The sequence below is a fragment of the Maylandia zebra genome, linkage group LG19, assembly GCF_041146795.1.
Source record: "Maylandia zebra isolate NMK-2024a linkage group LG19, Mzebra_GT3a, whole genome shotgun sequence".
In the NCBI taxonomy this organism is placed as follows: domain Eukaryota; kingdom Metazoa; phylum Chordata; class Actinopteri; order Cichliformes; family Cichlidae; genus Maylandia; species Maylandia zebra.
The window spans coordinates 31,228,427-31,250,020 of record NC_135185.1 but is presented as its reverse complement, the minus strand read 5'-3'; the positions used below and the strand labels follow the sequence as shown (position 1 = coordinate 31,250,020).

Below are 21,594 nucleotides of genomic sequence, written 5' to 3'. Positions count from 1 at the left end.
CAAAACAGGTTTACTAATCACATTTATTTGGAAAAAAACAAAACATATCTGACATCTTACACAAATAACCAAACATAAATAACAGCTATCAAATTACAACCAAATCATTTGGGTAGGGAAGGAATGGAAACAGAAACTGAAGATCCAAAACAGGGGACAGAAATTTGATACACACATTTTAAATCTTCAGCGGACCGTGTCGGACTAAAGCTAAGTGGAAATACTATCCCACAGAAGATGAATAGCAGCAACGGGTTGAGAATGACAAGAAGAAAAACATTCAAATTTTGCTGGAGTCTGTAAACAACCACTGTACTCGCCCGCATGAAACTTTATCCCATGCAGCTAATGTGGCACTTTTGTAGGTACTTCCCAGTTACAATCACATGCATGGTCCAGACTAGGAAGAGGGAAACTGAGAAGCTTGCCGGAGTTCCCTGCTTCGGCCTCCTGTGTCAGCATCGGATTCTTACAATCTTTCACCGGAGAGTCAAAGCTTTCAGTTTGCAGCGTATCGGCTTAAAGAGGGATGACGCTGTACTACCTCAGTGCAAAAAGACGAGATTGAGAGGTAACCTGTAGGACGTGTAGACGATCTTTAGACATTTACACACACGTTAACAAATCAGCTGCTATCATCAAAATTTTTTAACAATTTCATACAATTTACTTGGTCATAAATAACATTACATCTCTCACGACTCGAAGGGCCGAGGTGTCGTGCAGAAACAGATAAAGACGACACATTTCTCGTCCTTGAAATCGTGTTCGTCTTTGGACAAACCTTGGAGCCAAATTTTGCTTGAGGCGTGGAAAACAATCCAAAGCTCCCAAAGTGTTTGACACAAATATAAAAATAAGAAATTTTACAAAAGTTAGAAGGGCTGGGAATACTCTAAAGCTGCAGCCAGAGTTTGTGATTGCTTGCTGATTTACTTATAGAGCACACCCGTTCCTCCATTTAGATTGCACACTCCTGAAGTGGATTTTTTTCACCCTCTGTTGGACAAAAGCGTAGTGCCGACGAGGGAAATAGTACCAGCGTGCACACAAAATTGGCTTGTAGCGATTGCGTAATAGTAACAAACTATTCTGGCACAAAAGGCGACTAACTCGTACCTACAGCCGTGCTGTGTCAGTTACAAAATACCAGTGTCTCAGGAAAAAATCCCCTAAAAAATGCATTTTCATTCTACCCCACAAAGAGGAAGGAGGCAAACAAAAAACAATAAGCGTGGGGAGTTACTGAGGATGGAGCACACAGCATATCAGCATGTGCGAGTATTAACTTTAGTTCTTGCTATTATAAAAATAAAATACTTCCTCAATGATGATTTGTCACTAAACACACATGTTTGACGTATCTGAAGACTTCCCTGGGATGATTATGTTCAGGCTTGTTTTTCTCTGGGCAGCTAATTATGATGATCTTTTATTAAAGAAAAAAAAAAGTGCTGGTGATAACAACATTGGCAAATAATGACGACTATCTGTAAACACACACAATCAAGTATAGCTTTGTGGTCTCTCTCAGTGTGTTACATCCTTACACAGGTGGGTGTGCTTATAGTGCAGTAGTGTGTGTGTTTGTGTGTGCAGGAGGATGCACTTCTGTGAACAAAGTCTCACTTCCCTCCTTTGGGTTTCCTTTGTGCGCACAGAGGTCTGGCACCTGGCTGTTTGGAGTGGACTGGCTGGACCTGCGTGTTTGTGCCAGATCTCAGACTAAATATCCCTCTCTGACATCGTCTGGGGTCGCAGCCGCTCTCCTGATCCTCTCGCTGGGCCTCGGGCCACCGCCACGCTTGAAAATGGAGTGCACCGTTCTCCAGTCTCGTGAGGAAGAATGCTTGCTAGTGTGAACTCCAGATGAGGAGGAGACTGCAGTGGCTGAGGTCTTGGTAGCTCCAGGCTGCCAGCTGGGCTCCATGACTGTGTTAATGACTAAATATTAAAAAAAAATAATTGAAATTAGTCATCAGCCACAAGAAAATTATTTTAAAATTATTTCCATTTAAATAGTTTCTAAAGGGTCTGAATGACTCACCTTCGAGTTGTCTCTGAACTCTCCTGAGTTCTTTCAAGATAGATGAGATTTCCTGAAACACAGACGTCTAACTTGGCTCAAACATGCAGTGTTTACCAGCATGTGTTTATCCTGTCATTCAACCAAAAGCACACTAACCTTGTTGGATGTTTTTGCAAACGGGACATTATTTTCAGAATCGACCTTGGCCTCAATCTCTTCCCAGATATCCACTCTGTCCTGGAACATCACCCTGTGTGCAGAGGTGCCTTTCAGTCAACGTTCTGCTCTCTGACACTGATCATTTTGCAGAATTTATCACAGCAAAAGTAAGCCACAGCTTTCGTTTGACGTCTGAAACATTACCAAATAACGACCAGGAAAAGACAAGCTGAAGCCGCATGTAGCAGAGGAAACAGTTTTTTCATCTGTGTCTCATTTACTTAGATTAGATCTCTGCTCTTGGTCCCATATCGTCAGCCAATCTGTCTGTGAGCTGACTCACTAAGTTACAGTAATTAAATTAGAGCTGATGCTCACTGCAGTCTGGCTGTCAGACAGGATCAATAAAGTTTTTCATCAAAGCCAGATCAGGAATGGAAAGAGAGGAGTTTAAGTGTTCATGGTGTCTGCTCTTCTTAGTATCTTACTTCATTTTGTCAGCGAGCTGCTCCGTGTTTTCTCTGATAGCAATTATGACCTGAGACACCGGATTCAGCATCGCAGTGTCCACAACGCCCTGAGGGGGACAACAATAAAACACTTTTATAAAAGAGCTCTCGTTACAGGATATCTAAAGGAGAAGCAACTGATCATGTCTGACCTCTTCTCTGCTCCTGGAGTTGTGTTCACGGTCACTCCAGCTCTGCTCAGCTTCCCCTAATGGTGCAGAACTTGGGGGGACTTTCTGGTAACTGTTAGCCTCTGAAACATGCTGATCAAGAAAAAGATGAAATAAAGAAATACGTTTTTTATTTTTTTAATGGCAGGTAAATGCATTAGAAGACTTAGTGTAACTATGGTTTTCCTTTATTTTATTTAAAAAGAGATGACTAGAATCATCTTCATCTGAGCTCTTTCATCGTCACTTTGGGCTAATATCGGTCTATAAGCTATGAATCACTGTAAAATTTTAAAATGTGGTGGAAACCACAAAAAAAATGTTTAAGTCATAAATGGTCCCATATAATTTTCAATTATGAGCCAATTCCTTTAAAACAAATACCAAAGCTGTAAGAGAGGTAAACAAATCCATAGCAGGAAATGGCTTTACAATTAAAAACATCATAACAGCACATGTTAACACATGACTGCCGTCAAAAATGCCCTCACTCGTTCACTTGAAGTTTAAGGTAACAACGGTACCTGTTCATAAGAAGCCGCCGTGGAGCCTGGTGCACTGCACTCCTCTCCGGGCTCGCCATCACCCGCTACATCGTGGATCTCTCTGGCTAATATTGCCAAGTCTTTGGCCAGATCTTGACTCAACCTTCAATAAAAAAATTAATAAATCCATATTGTATTGAATTTAAGTATTCCTTTTAAACCAATTCTCCACAACAAAGTCAATGCAAATATTTTTGCAAGAAACTAAAGGAAATATCCAATAATATATATTCAAGTTTAGTGTTGCAGTGAAGTAAATTAACCGTTTGAACAGATAAAAATCATCATCTACTGTGATTTTTCACACAACCCTTAACTAATGAAACAAAAATAAATGCTTAAAACTGTTTGCGTTTGCTGGAAAACCCAAGTATTCACACCAGAAACGCCCAGCCTGTCATATTTCTTACCGTGCAATCTCAGCACTGTGTGTGGACCAGTTGTGGAAGGCATCTCCCTCGTTGGTCTCCTCTTCAGAGTCTCTGCCGCGGTGTTTCGGGCGCAGGGCCACGATCGGCTGCGGCCGAACCGGATTGCGTGGGCTATGAGAAGCTGAGGAAGGTTGGGAGCGTTTGTGTTTAGGAGTGCTCTGGTTTGAGTCGTACTCCTCATCTGAGGTAGAGGTATAGTCAGAGCCTTTCTGTCGTCGCCTAGAGCCTTGGTGTTGTGAATTGGTTAGTTTTGGAAGACAAGGACAAATAAGTTGGGAAAACAGGAGAGAGAGAAAGAGATGCCATGAAAGAACCACCAAGAAAAAGAAAAAAAACCCCACTGAGTGTTTTAATAGAAACCCCCAAAACATTTCCCCGAACAAGAGACAGACATGATGCTGTGGAAGTCTTCATGACTTTCCAACAATTTACTGTTGTTGTTTTTAAGGGGGGGTCTGAACCAAACTCAAATGAACACTAGACTTCCACAGTACAGCGGCTGAGTACAGATAGGAATAAATGAGTTTAAAAAATAATACAAGTTGATGTGTAATGTGAAACATATTGTGTTAAAGTCAGGACCAGTAATACACTCTCAAAGCACGGCTGCATAAAGAAACGGCAATCCAGCCTTCACTTCAATGAGTGTACACTGTGCAGATGAAAGATATTGAACATTGGAGAATTAATATTAGTGTTAGTTTCCTTCACACACAGCTGTTGTTTGATGAAAAAGTTCTTAATTGCAGAGCTGAGAAATCGGTTATATTAGCTGAGACTTATAAAGGCTTCAGACCAATTCTCTGTCATGTCTGACACACATTGCAGGCATGTCATTCCCACAATGCTAAATCCGAGTTCATTTTTATGGCTGATAAGACCCTGCACTTAAATATATAAGAACAGATGGTGTGTAAGTGCCGGTAATATACTTACTTGCTGTGCTGCTGGCATATTTGGCACTGCTGGAGCGAACACGAGTGATTGGAGTTCTGTTGAGTGCTGCCTTCTGTGGCCTTTCTCCCGGCTTTGGCCCTGGACCAGAGGCCCTACGAGTGGAGCTGACACCCAGCTCTGCGCTGCGGTTGGAAAATCCTGTGCTTCTGCCTGTCCACTGTGGGGTGGAGGAGGCCTCGTTGTCACTGGGTGTGTTAAATGAGCTCGTCCGTTTCCGAGGCATGGCCAGCATATCCAGCCTGGAGAGTTTCTTGGCTTCCTGGGGCTGCTTAGCTGGGGTGTTGTTGGCCTCCTGGTACAGCTTATCAGTCTCTGTGCCCTCGTTGTCTGAGGCCTCTCCGAGGCGAGCCCGGCGCAGCATGGAAGTCCTGGTGGGTCTTGGGGCTGATAGACTGTTGGCACGACTCAGTGCCTGGGACACTCTGGAGCTCTTGGTATCCTCCTTCTGAAGGGGAATTGTGTATTTGCGTGTTTGTTTGCTGTTTGACTCCTGATCAGAGTATGGTAAGCTCTGGTGGTCATCACTTAGGTCTGTGGAACCACGTTTTCCCACACTGCGTCTCAATCCGACTGGCCTCCTCAGAGGTTCAGTCCTGTTGCTCCTTTCTGCTTCCTGAGTACGGTGCTTTTCTGAGGACTGCTGAGTCGAATCCTGACTAGTTAGACTAGCTGAAGACCTCTCTCTCTGGAGGCCACTGACCGACACTTTTTTTGTTAGTGTGCTTGGCTTTGTCTTACTGCTGTGTTGGCTGACTGTACTGGAGGTGTCCACATCAGACTCCCCAGAAAGAGAGTCCATAACAGGAGATGGAGTGTTGGTTTGTCCTGCTTGGAGTTTGGCTTCCAGTACAGCCAGAACATCTTCAGTCTCTTTGAGAAATGAATGCGTGTCCTGACTGTTAGCTCTCTGCAGTAATTCAGGGTTTAGATCTCTTTGAGCAGGCTGGCTAGAGATGTTAGGCAACCTGGTGCTGCTAGATCGCTCCTTCGTGAAGCTCTCCTGTCTGAATAACGGGGATGCTTCTTTACCCTCTGGCCTCTGTGTTGCCTGGCTCAGTACAGGAGCTGATACAACAGGTTTGACTCTTGCAGACTCCTGACTGCCTCTCAGTTTGGTCAGAGTGGCTGTTGAAAAGGTTTTGGTCACCTGTTTTCTCTCAGCCTTAGGCACCACCTCCTCCTCTGACCCGATGTAAAAAGATGTAGACTTGGCCGGGAGCGTGCGCTTGTCTCCATTTTGGTCCGACAGAGGCTTCCTCTTCTGCTCTACAATAGATCCATCATCTGACTTGCTGGCATCACTCAGGCTGTCAGGCTCTACATCGTCCTGCACAGTTAACCTGTGAATGCCGTCTTGAGCGTCAGGGACCCCCAAGCTGTTATCTTCAACATCAAATGTTGAATTTGGGTCATAATGAACATGAATGCTGGGAGCTGGAATGTCACTCTTCTCCCCCGGTGATGTCAGCTGCAGGCCGCGCTGAACTCTTTCTTGGCTTTGGCTGAGCGTAGCCTTGTGGACGATTGTGCCTCGTGCTGAAGTGGAACAGTTTTAATGCATATTAACCACAGACGATGACGCTGAATATCATTCATATTCATCAGGGTGTCTCATTATCATTTCAAATAGAGCAATGGCTGGTTAGGTGGCTTACCCCCTTCTGACAGTCCCATCTGGGAATGGATGTCAAAGAGGCCGGACGAAGGCCCAGATTCTGCATAGCTGTCTGCCAAGCTGGCCCAGCAAGACATCCACTTAGGAGCCCCCTGTAAGACTGCACCTCCTGACTGAACCTGTAAAAGATGGCATACAAGTTATTCATTACTGTTAAAAATAGCAAAACTGTTAAAAATATAATTCCCTTAGTTCCAGTTATTATAAATTCCAAAAGAGCAATCTGGTTCAAGTGCTGTATGCACTTGAACCCTAACATGTTGTACTAAACACGTGGTTTGGTTTTCTGTTTTCTTTTATTTGGTTAGAAAAGAAAAACCCAAACGATCATGAACCCAGAGCCTGTGTGCAAAGAAGAGGCAAGTGCACAAATCAAAAGAGAGACACCGAAAAAAGAGCAAAAACCAAGAAGGCAAATCAAGGAAGCACTACATCCCGATTGGTGCAATCAGACACTTGAGTCTTACCGACTGAAAATAATCATTGTTACATTAAAATGATCAATCATCTATCCATTCATCATTCAACCCTGAGCAGGAAAGTTTACCTTCACCAGACTCTGTCCCTGCTCTGGAGCTGGCCTCACCTCCCCACAACTTTTCTGACTATGCTCCTCCCTGCCCTGAACAATAACAGGCCTAAATGCTGACGGTGTTTCTGCTTCACTCAGGTTCGTTCGCTCTGGGCTGTCAACGACACCAAACACCTGTCAGGAACAAAGCATTGCAAGTGGATAAGTGCACAGAGAGGCAAAGCAGGACTGCTAATGTTCATGGCTCAGGACTTCACTCCGAGAAACACGAGGAGACCGGTAATTAGCAAAGCTGCCTTATTTCTTTTAAAACGAGCATACGTGAAAGAACTTGCCTGGTCAATCTTGCTCCGTGCCTCTTCCAGCTCCTTATCGTGAACATCTGTTTCAATAGTGTAGGTTCCTGCGTCACTCAGACTGTCCTCCTCTTCATTTCTGGGGCCTGTGGGGCTCTTAACGTCAAAACTTTGAGATGCTGGGGGCATAACAGGAGCCTTGAGGGGGACAGGTTTATGAATTGGCGAGGAAGTTTGAGGCTGGAAATGAGCGGGGCTAGTGGTAATTTGGCCAGACTGTGATGCTGGCCCTGACCCTGCTTTAGATGCTGTAGTATTTCTCTCCCAGGTGGCAGAAGAGATCTCCTTTGCTTGTTTCAGTAATTCAGCAGTAAACTCCTGGGTGAGTTTAGATTTGCGGCCCACGCTGCTAAATGGTCTTGCGGACACAGATGAGGATGAGCGGGAGGAAAGGCTGGTGCTGATCCGTTCTTCAGTCTTTTCCCTTCGTAGAGAGCCAGCTCTTTGGGAGCCCATAGAAGCAGGGCCCTTCAGGGGGATAGTGTACCGTTGGGTTGGTGGAGTAGTGGTGGAAGATGGAGGTGTGACTTGTCTCTCCCCAGTCGGACTTGAGCTTTTCTTTACTTTCTCCAGCTGTGGCCTGAGACTGGAGGGTTCTGGTGGGGCCATGATATTGATGGACTGGGAACGCTTCTTTCTCTGGTTGTCGTCAATGAATTCAATCACAAAGGCTTGGTGGGGCTCAGCTTTAGCAAGACTGGAAAGGGACTGGGACTCTGGTGGAGAGCCAGACACAGGCTCCACTGAGTCAGGGGAGAGAAATCGCTGTGGTGGGGAAGCTCTCAAGGCTTGTGGAGAATCCTGATGTTCTAACTGGAGAAAGTTATTTCCATTGAGTGCTGGGTGCCCCGAATCACTTTGAGAACCATCTTCATGGTAGTTTGCTGTTGATGGAAGGAGAACAAGTTAACACAGTATTTCATCTAAAACTAGAGTAAACAGATGGTGTATAAGAGACTCACTCTTGGTGGTCTTCAGAAGAGATGGGTCACTGTTTGTGCTGCACACATCTTCATCTTGCGAGCTCTTTCCCATCATGCTAGCGCTGCTTTGGACGAGCCAGTCAGCAACTTTACTCTCTGCTGACATCACCTCAGTAGGTGTGCTAGCAACCTCAGTGGAAGGTTGCTTACGCTGACGGAAAGAAAACTTGGTCACATGGTCCTTGATTTTTATTTTACCTGGCGTGCATTCATCAAATTCGATGGTAAAGGATGCGTGGCTTTGAACCACAGGGGGTGTGGGGGTGGAGGAGATGCAGTCAGAGGCATCTGCTGTGTCTTTTGTTGGAACTTCATGAACCTGCGACTCTGGTTTCTTGGTAGGATGCTGCTGGAACTCCTTTGTTGGGATCTCAAAGTAACTGGGCTCCCGGCGGTAGGAGAAGATGGGCTTAGCCTGACTGTCTGGCAGAGAGCCATTGCTCTCATATGTGGGCACATCTTTAGCAGGTTCTGTTGTCAATAAAAAAAAGCTTTTAGTGTGCTGAATATTAGAATATTGTCACACTTATATCAAAGTTCCTAACTCAAAGTTAAAGGAACTCAGATTTATGTAAATCTCTTAAAGCATAACCACTAAACATTTCCTGAAAATAAGAGCCATAAATAACATGAAGGTTCCAGACGGTGGGGCAGCACGGTGGTTAGCACTGTTGCCGCACAGCAAGAAGGTCCTGAGTTCAATTCCACCATCAGGTCTTTCTGTGTGGAGTTTGCATGTGTTTGCGTGGGTTCCCTCCGGGTACTCCAGCTTCCTCCCACCGTCCAAAGACATGCAGCTTGTGGGGATAGGTTAATTGGATAATCCAAATTGTCACTAGTTGTGAATGTGAGTGCGAATGGTTGTCTGTCCCTGTGTGTTGGCCCTGCGACAGACTGGCGACCTGTCCAGGGTGGACCCCGCCTCTCGCCCTATGACAGCTGGGATAGGCTCCAGCGCCCCCCGCGACCCTGAAAAGGAGAAGCGGAAGCGGATGGATGGGTTCCAGACGGTAGGCTGGGAAAACAAATCATGTGATTGGTCTTTGGATGCCAGCTGGGTGTGGCCAAATACCACTTTAGGAGTTCAGAGTCCAGTGGAGGGTAGTTGAGGGGGAATAATCTGTTTCAGTCTGGGCAACGTGAGGAGAACAATCACCATCATCGGCTTAGATGGTCATAATCCATCATGAGGCAGACAGCCACTGGTTTGGCCTGGCTATCAGTCCACAACTGACAGCCAGGGACCTGCCTTGGGCTTAACACCATCTACCTCTCAGTGACCCACAGAGAACATCAAATGCCACAAAAAAGGCAACTTTAAATCTAATTCACAAACATGGGAATATCCAATAAATGCAATTAAATCACTAATATAAAATACATTCTGCTTGTAAAGACAAACACTTCTGAAGGCATACACCAAATGAAAGGAGTTTACAGTGATTGCATGTAGAAATATAAGACAGATTCACTGACCTGGAGATTCCTTCTCTGGAAATTTTCCACCTCTGCTCTCCTTTTTGTTGGCCGGGTCCTCATCTTCTCCCCACCAGGAAGGCTGGCCATACAGAGGCGTGGGCTTGGATATCGGAGCATCTGTGGAGGCTAGCAGGAAAAAGCCCACAGACAGACACAAACACAATCAGGTACATAATATACTAAAAGGTGCAGGGAGGAATGGTAGGAACAAAGAAAGAGCCAACAAAGACGTGAATTTAAACCACTGCTTGGTTTTATAATCCAATAAGTTTGTTAGTCACATGACAAAACAGTGTTTTGTTTGACGTTGCAACAATAAAAAGTTACACAATGCTGGAGCTCAGAAACAAAGCCTTACGCTGCAAGTGGCCTTTGGATGTTTCAGAGCTCCCACACATTCCCATGACACAGAGAGTGTAGTGGGGGTAGGGAGGTCAAACTGTGATGCCAGATGTATCAGCAAACCACCAAAACATAATCCTCCTCATGTGAGGACAGTACAGCTAATCCTAATCTTTATAGGAAAAATGGAAGAAATCGGTCCAGGATATAGAGTAAGCTGGGCACGCAAAGGCTTTATGTATACAGAGGTCTCTGCATATATTCTCTTAAATTTGAGACTAGTTAGCTTGGCTAAATTTGCTGATGATATGTGTTTAGCAAGACTTGCCATATAACCTGGCATACTGTTCCACACAAGCCAGCCAGCCTCTACTAATCAGATCATCTAGAAGCTGCCGTTTGGCCTGATAAATAGGATAAACAAGCTCTTCTGAGTTTAATGTGGCTGCACAATCCCAAGTATCAGCAGCACTTGACCACTGTTGCCTTGGACACACACAATAAGACATCAACACAGTGACCGAAGAGGCAGAGGGGCACGTTACAGATTCCTTTCCACTTATTTAATCTTCCCCTTTTAGCTAAAGAAAATGTGGGCGAGTGTAGCAGCTTCAGTACACAGAGCAAGGTTATGCTAAGTGTATTATTTGGCATCTCAAACTGTGCACAGACACAGAGGTACAACAAAGACGGGACATAATCTCCCAAAATAAAGGTGGCAGTTATTAGGGACATTAGGTACTGTGTTTGGAGGTAGTTAAAAAGCAAAAAAAGTGAATTTTTGTTTTAGCTATTGTTATAACTTACTGGATTTGTTAAGTATGGAAACTTTAAAAAGGAAGCCACTACAAGAGCAACCACTGGGAACGCTGAACTGTTAATTTCATGCCCTCTTTTTTTCCTCTCAATACTAAATAGCCCTGGGTCCTGGCACAGTAATGTAGGCCCGACTGAGTCACACACTGTACAAGTGAAGTGTCCTGTGCTGCAGACAGCTGGAGGATTGGAGTCACTCCACATCCTGTACAGCTGCAGGGGAAAACAAGCACAGAAAAAGACACACACGTCTTTTTTTTCCCTTCTCTACGAGGCTTGTCAGAATTAAAAGAAAACAAACCTAATATGAGGCAAAATAACATATCAAGACCTTAAACAAGCTCAGCCAAAGAGACTGAATTTGCATCAGCATTTGTCAACAGAGATATGCAAGCTCGGTCTCTGTGAGGCAAAGAGACTTTCCTACATCAAACAAACTCAACATGAATGAAAGTGACACTTTAAAAAGCGTGTACTCATTTTCTCTAACATACTTCTCTCACTGAGGCTGTAGATTTAGCACGACAGCAGTGGACACTTTCACACCAGCACAGACTCCTTTGAGTGCAGGCAGTAACTGCGTAGCAACAAGTAAATATAGAGTTTGCACTGAAAGATGTCTTGCAAATAATGAACTCATACTTGCAGGCAACATAATCACACTCTGCTCCAAAGTGATGTTTACTAAAAAAAAAAAAAGCTAACAAAAGAAGAGTTTCTCGCAGTGCCGCAGTCAATTACACAGCTATGAGAAACATGAGGCGTGTGCTGGAAAAGTCCTATTTTAGGCACAGTTGTAGTTTTCCTTCTAAGCTCAAAGGCCTGATTATGGAGCAGAAAGCACAAGGCTGCTGCTTGCTAGATTAACTACAGCTGGAAAACGTTTCATCGGTGTGAATAAGCTTCATTCATAAAATGCCTAACTTAACAGTGCCCCGACTGTTCTGCTGTTGACATAGAGTGAAATAATAAATTCACTAAGTACATGTCAGAGTAAAGAGGGTGTGAAAGAACTGGAAATATCAGCAGTGACAGATCTACCATCACCTACATGGACAGAAGTGCCAAGCTGGGACTAAAAACCTACAGACCTTTCTAATTCTACAGCACGTGGCTGAACCACCGTCAGGCATGTCTGACTGAGATAAGACTGTTTGTCCTTAACTCTTTACCCCTCTGCTTGTCTGCAAAGCCCTTACTCATGTATACTTACTCTGGCAACCCTGGGATGTCAAGATCTACTTTTTTACCGACACCACAGGATTGTAGCATCAGCCTCTCTACTCACATGGCATCCTAATCCCACAGCAGGGAAGCTCTTAATAAGAGAAGCCATCATCCTATCGAGGGATCTATGGCCAAAGTCATGCAGTACATGGAGACTCAAGCAGACTTCCTCTTCCTCATGTATGTGGGACCAAGCTATTCAAATCCACTTCATTTAAAACTGTTTCTCTCATGCACCCAGAACAATTTATCTACTTCTGTTATCATAAAACCTGCAACCTTCCTTCTAACAAATGAACTGTGTGGATAGAATTATTTACCTGTGAGGGAGTGGGCTTTACGCTCAGCTTTGTCCTGGAGTTTGGCATTGGATAAAGAGTCTTTGCTCTTCTCTGAGTGCTGGAAGTGCAGTTTTTCCTTTGCCTTGGCCTCCAGGGCTTTTATGCTAAGCTGCAACTGGCTTGTGTACTTCTCATGCTGCACACACACACAGACAGGAGGGAAGCAGGATGTGAAAAACCTTCCGCCAACAATCAGTACAGCTGTAACGTCCTAACATATACACACTGTAAGGAAGAATATCCACCAGAGACTCAAGCTTCAACTTCTAAATATTACACATGCATCATTTTTATTTTAATTGAATTCAGCTACAGTAACTAGCATCATTAAACATGCAGAAATGACTTTAAGTGTTAAGTTATTTAATTTAACATGAAAGAAAAAATTTATTGTAGATAATTAAGCTCTAGTTTGCCATGGTAGGAGTTGGCCTGGGAAGATTGTGACTATTTTAACATATTATTTAATACCAAAATAATGTTAGTCTTTCTCAGTAGGGATCTACAGCAAACAGCTATCGCTGAAGACAGTCGAGCACTGACGATTAAAAAAGGAAGCTTACTCTTACTTACTTTAAGCGCTTCCTCCGGGACTTTGTGTTGACTCTTTTCCAGGATATACACATGCACATGTACAGATGGAGTTAAAGGAAACAATCTACATATTTTTCTTTTCAAACAATTAGATATTAGAGATGTCCTGACTGGAAAATACTGAGCACTGACCATTACTTTTTTCTGATTGAAAAATCAGAAATGTTGCTCATTTCTCCGTTTGCACCAAGACAACAAATAAATCTTTATTATAACCAAAAAATAAGTGAACTGGTTTACTGTCTTGTAGCACTATCACGAAACTTATCAGTTCTAAACTGATGAGACAACAGATAAACATCAAGAGACATCACCTATAAAGCTATAAATGTATTTATAGCAGTCAATTACTTCTCGAAACTGTGCCCCTTCACCTCTAACGACAAAGCATGTCTACGTGTATCTGTACACTGAACAGTGTTGCTTTGTGTTATCTAACATACATTTCACCACTCATTAGTTTTCTCCTGAGGTCAAAGGGCGCAGGCGGCTTCCGGTCAACAGTTCACTATCCTGGCTGAAAAACACACAGGATTTTCATGCCAGTAGATCAAGGTGGAGAAAAAAAATGTAATAAATGTGAGAAAAAGTGCTGCTGACCCCTGGTCCTTTTCTGTGTTGAATACCAAAGACCAATGAAAACAAAAGCAGAAAGTCTGGATAATGTATGAATGATACACGTCCAATGATGATTAAGCCAACAGAATTAAAAAAAATAAAAATGCATAAAGTTTAAAACATAAGTATAAAAAAAGGATATCATAACCAAAGCGAATGACATCTGACAGCTTTAGGGTGATATATGTCTGGTCTGGGATTCTGAGGTCGTTCACAAATGTCTGCAAAACAGAAAAACAAAACAAAATTCATAACATTCACTGTTCATTCGCTAATGAAGGTAATGACTCACAGGTGACAGGCCTTCTAATTCCAAGCACTCGGATACCGTAAGGTGCTTTGCCAGCGGACCTTTCCCATTGAAAGTTAATCCACCAACACGTTAAAACTCTGATGAGATTATGTTGTTATGCAATGTCAGTAAGCTTTTATAAAATGGCCAGGTGGAAAGAAACATGTGCAATTTGTTCATCAATTTGTTTTAACTTCTCCCTTAACTAACAGATGGTTAGAGGAGTTACTCAATTTATCTTTAGATGATTAAAAGTAAAGAAACAAGGATAACACTGTGCACCAAACAGTAGCTCTCATTCTACACAGACTAAACAAAGGTAATTAGGGAAGGATTTCAGTTATAGGCCCTCGTACTGTTCTGCTCTGATTAGTTTAGCTGCAGTTACTAAGGCCAAAAGAAACACTGAGAACAATGAACGGTTTCTCCCACGGCTCAGCTCAGGATTTCATTTGGATAATGGTGCAGTGAAGTGGCAACAGCAGCAGAGAGACAAGGGAACAGGGTGAGATCGAAAGATTTTCTTTTTTTGGGGGGAATGGTCACTGTTTGCCCAACCGTTTGCACACACACACATTTTTGTACTAAGGGATTTACTGCAGTTGAAACACGAGCCTTCGGTGATACCAGAGACTTTTTTTGTTGTTTTTTGCACAAGCTGAAGTACAAAGTTTGGAAGTAAAGACAGACCCACTCACCCCGTTCAAGCTGCCCAGGTCCTTCACCATGTGCTCATCTGTATTTGGGTCATAGTTGATGACAGCATGCTGTTTATCCACACTGCGAGACTGAAACAAATGTGGAAAAAAAAAAAGTGCATGATGTGCCGACAACTTGATTACATGACATGAAATTTGTGATCATTCATTTAGATTCTAAATTGAGATCCCAAGGTAAGATTTTCCAGGCTTACAACTGGGATTCTGGAAGGTGGCGACAGTACGAATTTTACCGATATGCACCATAGGCACTGAGTCTATCAGAAATTATGTCAGTTTAACAGCTTATTCAGTTTTGGGTTGAGGTGGTGTACACTTTGAACAGGTTGCCAGGTCATCACAGGGCTAACACAGAGCGAGAGAGCTAACCATTCATGCTCAAAGTCACACCTACAGCCACGTTAGAATCAGCAGTCGACTTAACATAAATGTATCTGGACTGCGAGGGGAAAAAACAGAGTACTCAGAGAGAACGTGCCACCTCTATAGTGAAAAGGTCACTGCCAGTCAGCATGCAGACCTGGGACCTTTATGCTGCGAGGCAACAGCACTGCACTGCTGTGCCGCAGTAGTTATTTTTGATACCTAAAAAGTCCTTTATTCTGGTTTACACACAATCCCAATTAACAAAACTGTGCACAAATATTTTCATTAGGAAACCCAAGCATGAGATGGAGCAGCGGGTAGCACTGCTGCCTCGCACCAAGAAGGTCCACCATCAGGCTGGAGCTGTTTGGCTTCCTCCCACAGCGCACAGACATGCACAAGATCAAGTTAACCGGCAAGTCTAAACTGATAAAAGGTGTGAATGCAAGTGTGAATAGTTGTGGTGTTTCTGTGTTAGTTTTGTGATAGACTGGCAACCTCTCCACCGATGACAACCCTGAAGTGGATAAGAAGATGGATGGATGGGATTGAAACAGGAATTTTCTTTTGGATGTGCCAACGCGCCCTAAACTAACTATTCGCCCTAATCTACCAAAATCTTCTCTGAATGCTGAAGTTTCTGTGCACGCATCTGCTATTACACAGTTGTGTGGAGTACCCACAATGTTGTTGTACATGTACAAAAACAATAAAAGGGCTATTCTATTCTATTCTATTAAGCAGAGTAAAAATGCGTCTTCATCAATTAAGTTCAGGCTAAGCCAGTGATTCAGACTGACTCACTTTTTCTTCTCTCCTCATTAGGGCCTCAGCACAAGCGAACTCACTGAGTGCCAAACTTGTCTGCAAAATTAACACTGTCATTCAATGGACAATTTATGGGCTTGTCACAAACTGTTCCAAACCAAACCCTAACTGGGATAAACAGCAGTCGGAGGCAGTCTGTACTGCCTGTGTTAATCAGCTCAATTGGTCGCCTTTTAAATAACTTACTTTAAGTTTTTAGTGTTGGTTAATCAATTTGTCGATTAGTTTAACAGATCTGAATTCATAACTCTTAGTCCTTAACTTCCCTTTGCACCCCTTATCAGAGGAAAACAACGTATCTCTGGCTTAAGAAACAATAACAGGCCACTGAATTAGAAACAAAAGGCACTCAGTATCATTGTAGAGGCGTACGGTCTAATTACTTCTCATGGAGATACAGACTGATCAAACACTAGTACTCATGGAAAGTCCAAACTTTCAAGGCGAGGTCCTTAATTGTGCGGTTTGATAAAATTTCCCTTAAGCTGGATCCGTGCCTCTCATGCCAAATGGGATTCTCTTCTTGTAATCTTTCAGATACAATGTGAATGAGGGAGGAAAAAAACTCCCCAAGAAACCCAAAACATTTAAGACATTAAAGACAATATAGGGCAGGAATGGGCTATGTGCCAAGTCAGGAAGAAGCCCCAAGCACTAGAAATATCTGCATCGCTTCAAGCTGGGGAAAAAGATGAGGCGGCGACGCCTAAATGTGGACATAAGCAACTCTGTGGTTTGCGGGGCTTTTCTGCACATAACGCACAAACTAAGGAAAGTATAAACAACTGCTGCCGAGGCAACATTCTTCCTTCGCTGGTCTAAACACAGAGCGAGAAGAAAATGGGAGGAGAATATTACACAAAAACCACAAAGAAATTGTGTTTGTGGCACACAGAGCATGGAAAAGCAACACATGGGAATGCTTTAGTTGAGTTTTTAAGTCATTGTTTGTGAGGCTGCGAGGGGCAACTTTGAGTGAAGACACCGTCACCTGGTTAGACACCTAACCAGGTGACGCATGCCAGAAGCCTCCTGCTGGTTTTTCGCATACTTGCGTGACCAGCTGTCCTGTCAGACATCAGTGCAGAGTAATGCAACTTATCCTGAGCATCCTGAACGTCACGTACGACACTCTGCGTGACACTCACCTGGAGCATGAGCTCGCAGTCGTCCCGACCGACGAAGATCATCTCGCGTGGCAGCCTGTGACGCGTGCCAGAGCTGCTCACCAGAAACCATGATGTCACACTCATGTTGGGGTTGCGAGTCAGGACCTTCTTGGCATCCTGGGAAAAGACGACAACCAAATAGATCTAGGATGGCAAAAAATCTTTATGCTAATTTAATGTTATCTGAAATTTGCTGTGCTTGTTCTTCATTTTAAATAGGCTATTTATATTCCATTTATAATTATTTGTTTCACTGATTTTTGTCAGTATTTTATATCAAGCTTTTTAGGCAGTATTAGTCATTGTAATTTCTTGTGTATTTTTTCCTCCAGCTATTTTGTTTGGTCATATTTTGTTTAATTTCACTTAATAAAGTTGATGACTCTGTTTTGGCAGGAACTTTCAAACCTTTGGGATTAATCATATTTTGCTACTATCTGAACAATATTGAATATCATTTTTTTAAGGGCAAAGAAAAACCCTCACTGCAATGAGAGGATCTTTTTATCCAACCAGTTGTGTCTGGCTGTATTACTACCAGCTAATGCCATAAAAAAACGGATCCCATTTTTGTAGCTAGATTTTCACTCGTCAGGAAAGGCTACACAGCAGAGTATGTTCACACAAGTAACAAACGCAGATATCGTAATCGAATAAAGGCGATATGAGATGTTAGAGTTGATCTTTTTGATGAAGCATGCCGGGAAACTTGTTGCAAATGGCTCCTGTGAGGAGTAAGGTAACGATGGCTAACAATTCAAACTTCCAGCTCAGGTTTAACTTCCTGTAACCTTTGCGAGCTAACCAAAAAATACAAGCCAGTGTTTGTATTTTAAATTACAAGCTGCTTGTAAATAAACCACTATTTTTTTATTTTTTTTATTTGATAAAACAGGGAGCTGTTGGGAGTCTGTCGGTGAGGTTGTTTAGCTAACGCTCGTGAGCCTCCGGCTTGAACGAAATAAGCTATCTCCAAACGATTTCCCCCAACAAGGACTCACCTTTAAAGCCTTCTCCGTTTTACTCCTGAGTGAATCCAGTGTTTGTCGTCCCACAGCAGTTTGGAAATTCGACGTCCGACCGACACTCACTTACAACAAGCTCATCAGGTGACAACGGGCAGGTAAAGTTCGCTCACACCCTTACCTTCCTGCGGGAATGACAACCGGACGAAACTCAAACCTCAAACGCGTCTCCTCCCGTCGGGCTGACGTAGCTTGACAAGTCCCCATCAAAAGCGTTTTTTTCTCTCCGAGAGGTTAGAGGAGAGTAAGAGCTCTCACTCTGTCCGGGTTCCGGGAGCAGAAAAGATGGCGGCGGCTTCAAGCTGAAAGCTAAGGGTCGTGTCCAGAGGAAGAGTGTTGTATATTTTTTTAAAATATCAAAAATGTCTACCTACCTTCTTTATTTTTTCATTTTATTAATTTATTTATACATTTCTCTTTAATGTCGGCTGCCCTGAATTTGTTAAATGTGTAATGTTTATTAGCGTGGTTTCTAAGACTTTTTATGGGCCTAATTTATTTTATATACAGTTGAAAAGTTCTAACATCTGACGTTTGTAGCGTAAGTAAATGGTTATCTATTGGCTAAATAAATTCAGAACTTCGACGCGCATGTGCAGCACAACATAGCGCTAGTCGCCATCTGGTGAGTAACCGCTTTTATAGACGATCTACGGCTTTATTCGTGTCCCGACCGGACTTTGTTTATCCTGTGTTTCGCTTTGGCAACGCATTCCCGTCTAAATAGAAGAAATGAAGGCGTTTGGGAGAAACAGCCTGTAAGAGCACGAACAATAGGAGGTCGTCGTTAAAATCAGCTCATTAGTTAAAAGTGTGCAAAGCGCATGTTAACTCATAAACTATGTTAAATTAAAAAAAAAAACAATATCACAAAATACCACCGTTTAACTTTGCAACAGGTGGTGATAATCGCTGAAACAGAACTCTGGAGATGATGGCAGGCTATAAAAAATATTAATCCAAAGGCAGAAGCCTTGCACCCATTAGATGGCGCTCTAGTTTCAATTTACAGTAGAGCTGCTCCGGGTTAAAAAAAAAAAAAGAAAGATTTCATCACGAGATTCATTCAGGAAATTTCAAAGAAGCCACAAGGTCACAATGACTTTCTGTGTTTATACTGGGTATATAAACCATCCAGTTTATTTTAACACTTTCATATTTTACTGAATCATGGTGCATTTGAGTGCAATGAAAACAATGTTCTCATATACTGGCCATGCATTATGTGCTCCAAAACACTAAGTTCACTGTGAGGCAAATGTGGTTGAGTTTAGCTGAATTTGCCCTCCACCTAAAAGAGGTTTTAATCAGCAGGTCTGACCGGTTTCCGAGGGCTTTCCCTCTAAACAGAAAACACCCAGCTCTGTTACGATTAAAACCTGCTCTTTCACCAATTCACCACTTTCTTCCACAGACGCCATGAGTCAGCACTGAGACAAATCTCTGAGAAGCATATACTTTCACGGTGACATCACTGGATGGAAACTGAAACTGGATAGAGTAAAAAGTGTGAATTTCCCATGAACCAGACAGTAACTGTGGTTCTTTTTCTGTGCAGCTGGTGTTACACTTTTTCTGCTTTTGCATATCTCACGTTAGGTCAGCACTTTAATATTGTTTATCTGTCTATACAGCTTAGAGAACTTTAGACAAATCTATGTGGGAATGTGCATTTCACCCACATTTACCTCATCACCACCACACTTTGTCATGTGTGTTGGGGAAATGCACTTGGAATCAGGTAAGGGACTTTTTTGTCAGGTGAGCTCCACAATGGTTCAGACCTCGCAGTCAGTGTGTGGCGCTGTGCATTGCAGCTGGCCAAAAGACAGACTGTGAGCCCTGGCTGTCAACATCTGCTCCAGAGACTGTACCATCTGCCCGAGGCCCCGGGGGGAGCATCTCTCCTCGTCTCAGACCAGCTGTGGAGCTCCAGACGTGGACCTGAGCAGTCTTGCAGAGGTGGAGAACACGGCCAAGACACAGTCAGAGGCGCTGAGTGCTGGAACATTTGTCACACACACTTAGCCATGTTTTATCTGTGGGGTGTGATCACAGTGAGGTTTAGACAAACAAAACTCCTGCATCAGTTCTTTCTTTCACTATGTAGTGGCAGATTACCACTACATACCAGTTTATTTTAAAGCTTTTGTTACTTCTTATTTGTAAATCTACACAGCAGTATGTCAGTAATTCAGATCATCTCCAGCTGAATCAGTATTTTTGTTTCAAAAACGTAATGTATTTACAGCTCTGTGTAAAAGTCTTCAGACACGCATATCTTTCTTTCTTTCTTTGGAAAATGGGAAATATATGCAGCAATTTCTTCAAAAGTGCAAACTCATTGAAATAAAGTATGAGGCAAAAACAGAGTTTTACGACTCTAACGAGATTTGAAAGTCAGTATTTGTTACGACCACATTTATTCTTCAGCACAACCTGAACTCTCTTAGATAAGCGTTCTTATCGTTAGTCTTCAGAAATAGTTCTCCAGGCTTCTTGAAGGGCATTCAAAGCTCTTCTTTGGATGTTGGCTGCCTTTTGTTCTGTTCCCACACTGCTCCATTAAGGAAGAGAAGCAGAGTGTAAAGGTTCAAGTATGCCGAATTGGACGAGAACTGAAATAAAAATCAGTGACATGAAGCCTTTTTGAATGATGAATCCAAATGTTACATTTTGTGGTGCAAATCACAATAAGGAGAATTTCAAGAAAAAGATATAACAGTGTGAGTGTCTGTAAAAACAGTAAAAACACACTGGAGAGAAAAACACACAGTGAAACATTACCAGTCATGGATTGGCCTCCTCAGAGCACAGACCTCAACATTAAGAATGACTTCTTGTCAGCAACCCTTCCACAGTGGATGGATCAACTGAAGGGCTAGATGGATCTGTCATGTCCTGTTAATACTGTTCATCATCTGTAGATATATTTTTTAGGCTTGCCACTTCTTCCTTTATTCTCTACTTGTCCAGTTTCCTCAAAATACAGCGGCTTGCAAAAGTATTCGGCCCCCTTGAACTTTCCCACATTTTGTCACATTACAGCCACAAACATGAATCAGTTTTATTGGACTTCCAGGTGAAAGACCAACACAAAGTGGTGCACACGTGAGAAGTGGAACGAAAATCAGACATGATTCCAAACATTTTATACAAATAAATAACTGCAAAGTGGGGTGTGCGTATTTATTCAGCCCCCTGAGTCAATGCTTTGTAGAACCAGCTTTTGCTGCAGTTCCAGCTGCCAGTCTTTTAGGGTCTGTCTCTACCAGCTTTGCACATCTACAGCCTGAAATCTTTGCACATTCTTCTTTGCAAAACAGCTCCAGCTCAGTCAGATTAGATGGACAGCGTTTGTGAACAGCAGTTTTCAGATCTTGCCACAGATTCTCGATTGGATTTAGACACCAGACAGGTCAGGGATAAAGT

The 21,594-nt window shown here is 42.9% G+C and overlaps 1 protein-coding gene across 4 annotated transcripts; it reads right to left on the bottom strand.

Moving 5' to 3' along the window:
* Window positions 1–5: 5 nt before the first annotated feature.
* On the bottom strand, window positions 6–18,390 carry cep170ba (centrosomal protein 170Ba). Of its 4 annotated transcripts, none has more exons than XM_076877834.1 (19): window positions 18,139–18,390; window positions 17,117–17,254; window positions 14,754–14,843; window positions 13,906–13,984; window positions 13,125–13,183; window positions 12,531–12,687; window positions 9,823–9,951; window positions 8,326–8,817; window positions 7,343–8,247; window positions 7,023–7,181; window positions 6,456–6,594; window positions 4,780–6,336; window positions 3,823–3,964; window positions 3,392–3,515; window positions 2,850–2,960; window positions 2,677–2,765; window positions 2,186–2,279; window positions 2,048–2,099; window positions 6–1,944 (listed from the first exon to the last, which is right to left on the bottom strand). In XM_076877834.1, the coding sequence occupies exons 2-19, from the start codon at window positions 17,219–17,221 to the stop codon at window positions 1,721–1,723; spliced, it is 4,707 nt and encodes a 1,568-aa protein (XP_076733949.1). In that variant the 5' UTR covers window positions 17,222–17,254; window positions 18,139–18,390; the 3' UTR covers window positions 6–1,720. The 4 variants fall into 4 exon arrangements, with proteins under 4 accessions (XP_076733949.1, XP_004540849.2, XP_004540850.2 ...); XM_004540792.4 differs by having other exon boundaries at window positions 3,823–4,069; window positions 18,139–18,387; XM_004540793.4 differs by having other exon boundaries at window positions 3,823–4,069; window positions 7,062–7,181; window positions 18,139–18,387.
* Window positions 18,391–21,594: the final 3,204 nt, after the last annotated feature.

Excerpts from the sequence above, each read along its gene's own strand:
- cep170ba (XM_004540792.4), bottom strand. The coding sequence starts at position 17,221 with ATGAGTGTGACATCATGGTTTCTGGTGAGCAGCTCTGGCACGCGTCAC. Across the intron at positions 6,337-6,455 it reads GATGGGACTGTCAGAAGGGG|CACGAGGCACAATCGTCCAC; the intron begins GTAAGCCACCTA and ends GTTCCACTTCAG. Across the intron at positions 4,070-4,779 it reads ATATGCCAGCAGCACAGCAA|GCTCTAGGCGACGACAGAAA; the intron begins GTAAGTATATTA and ends CACAACACCAAG.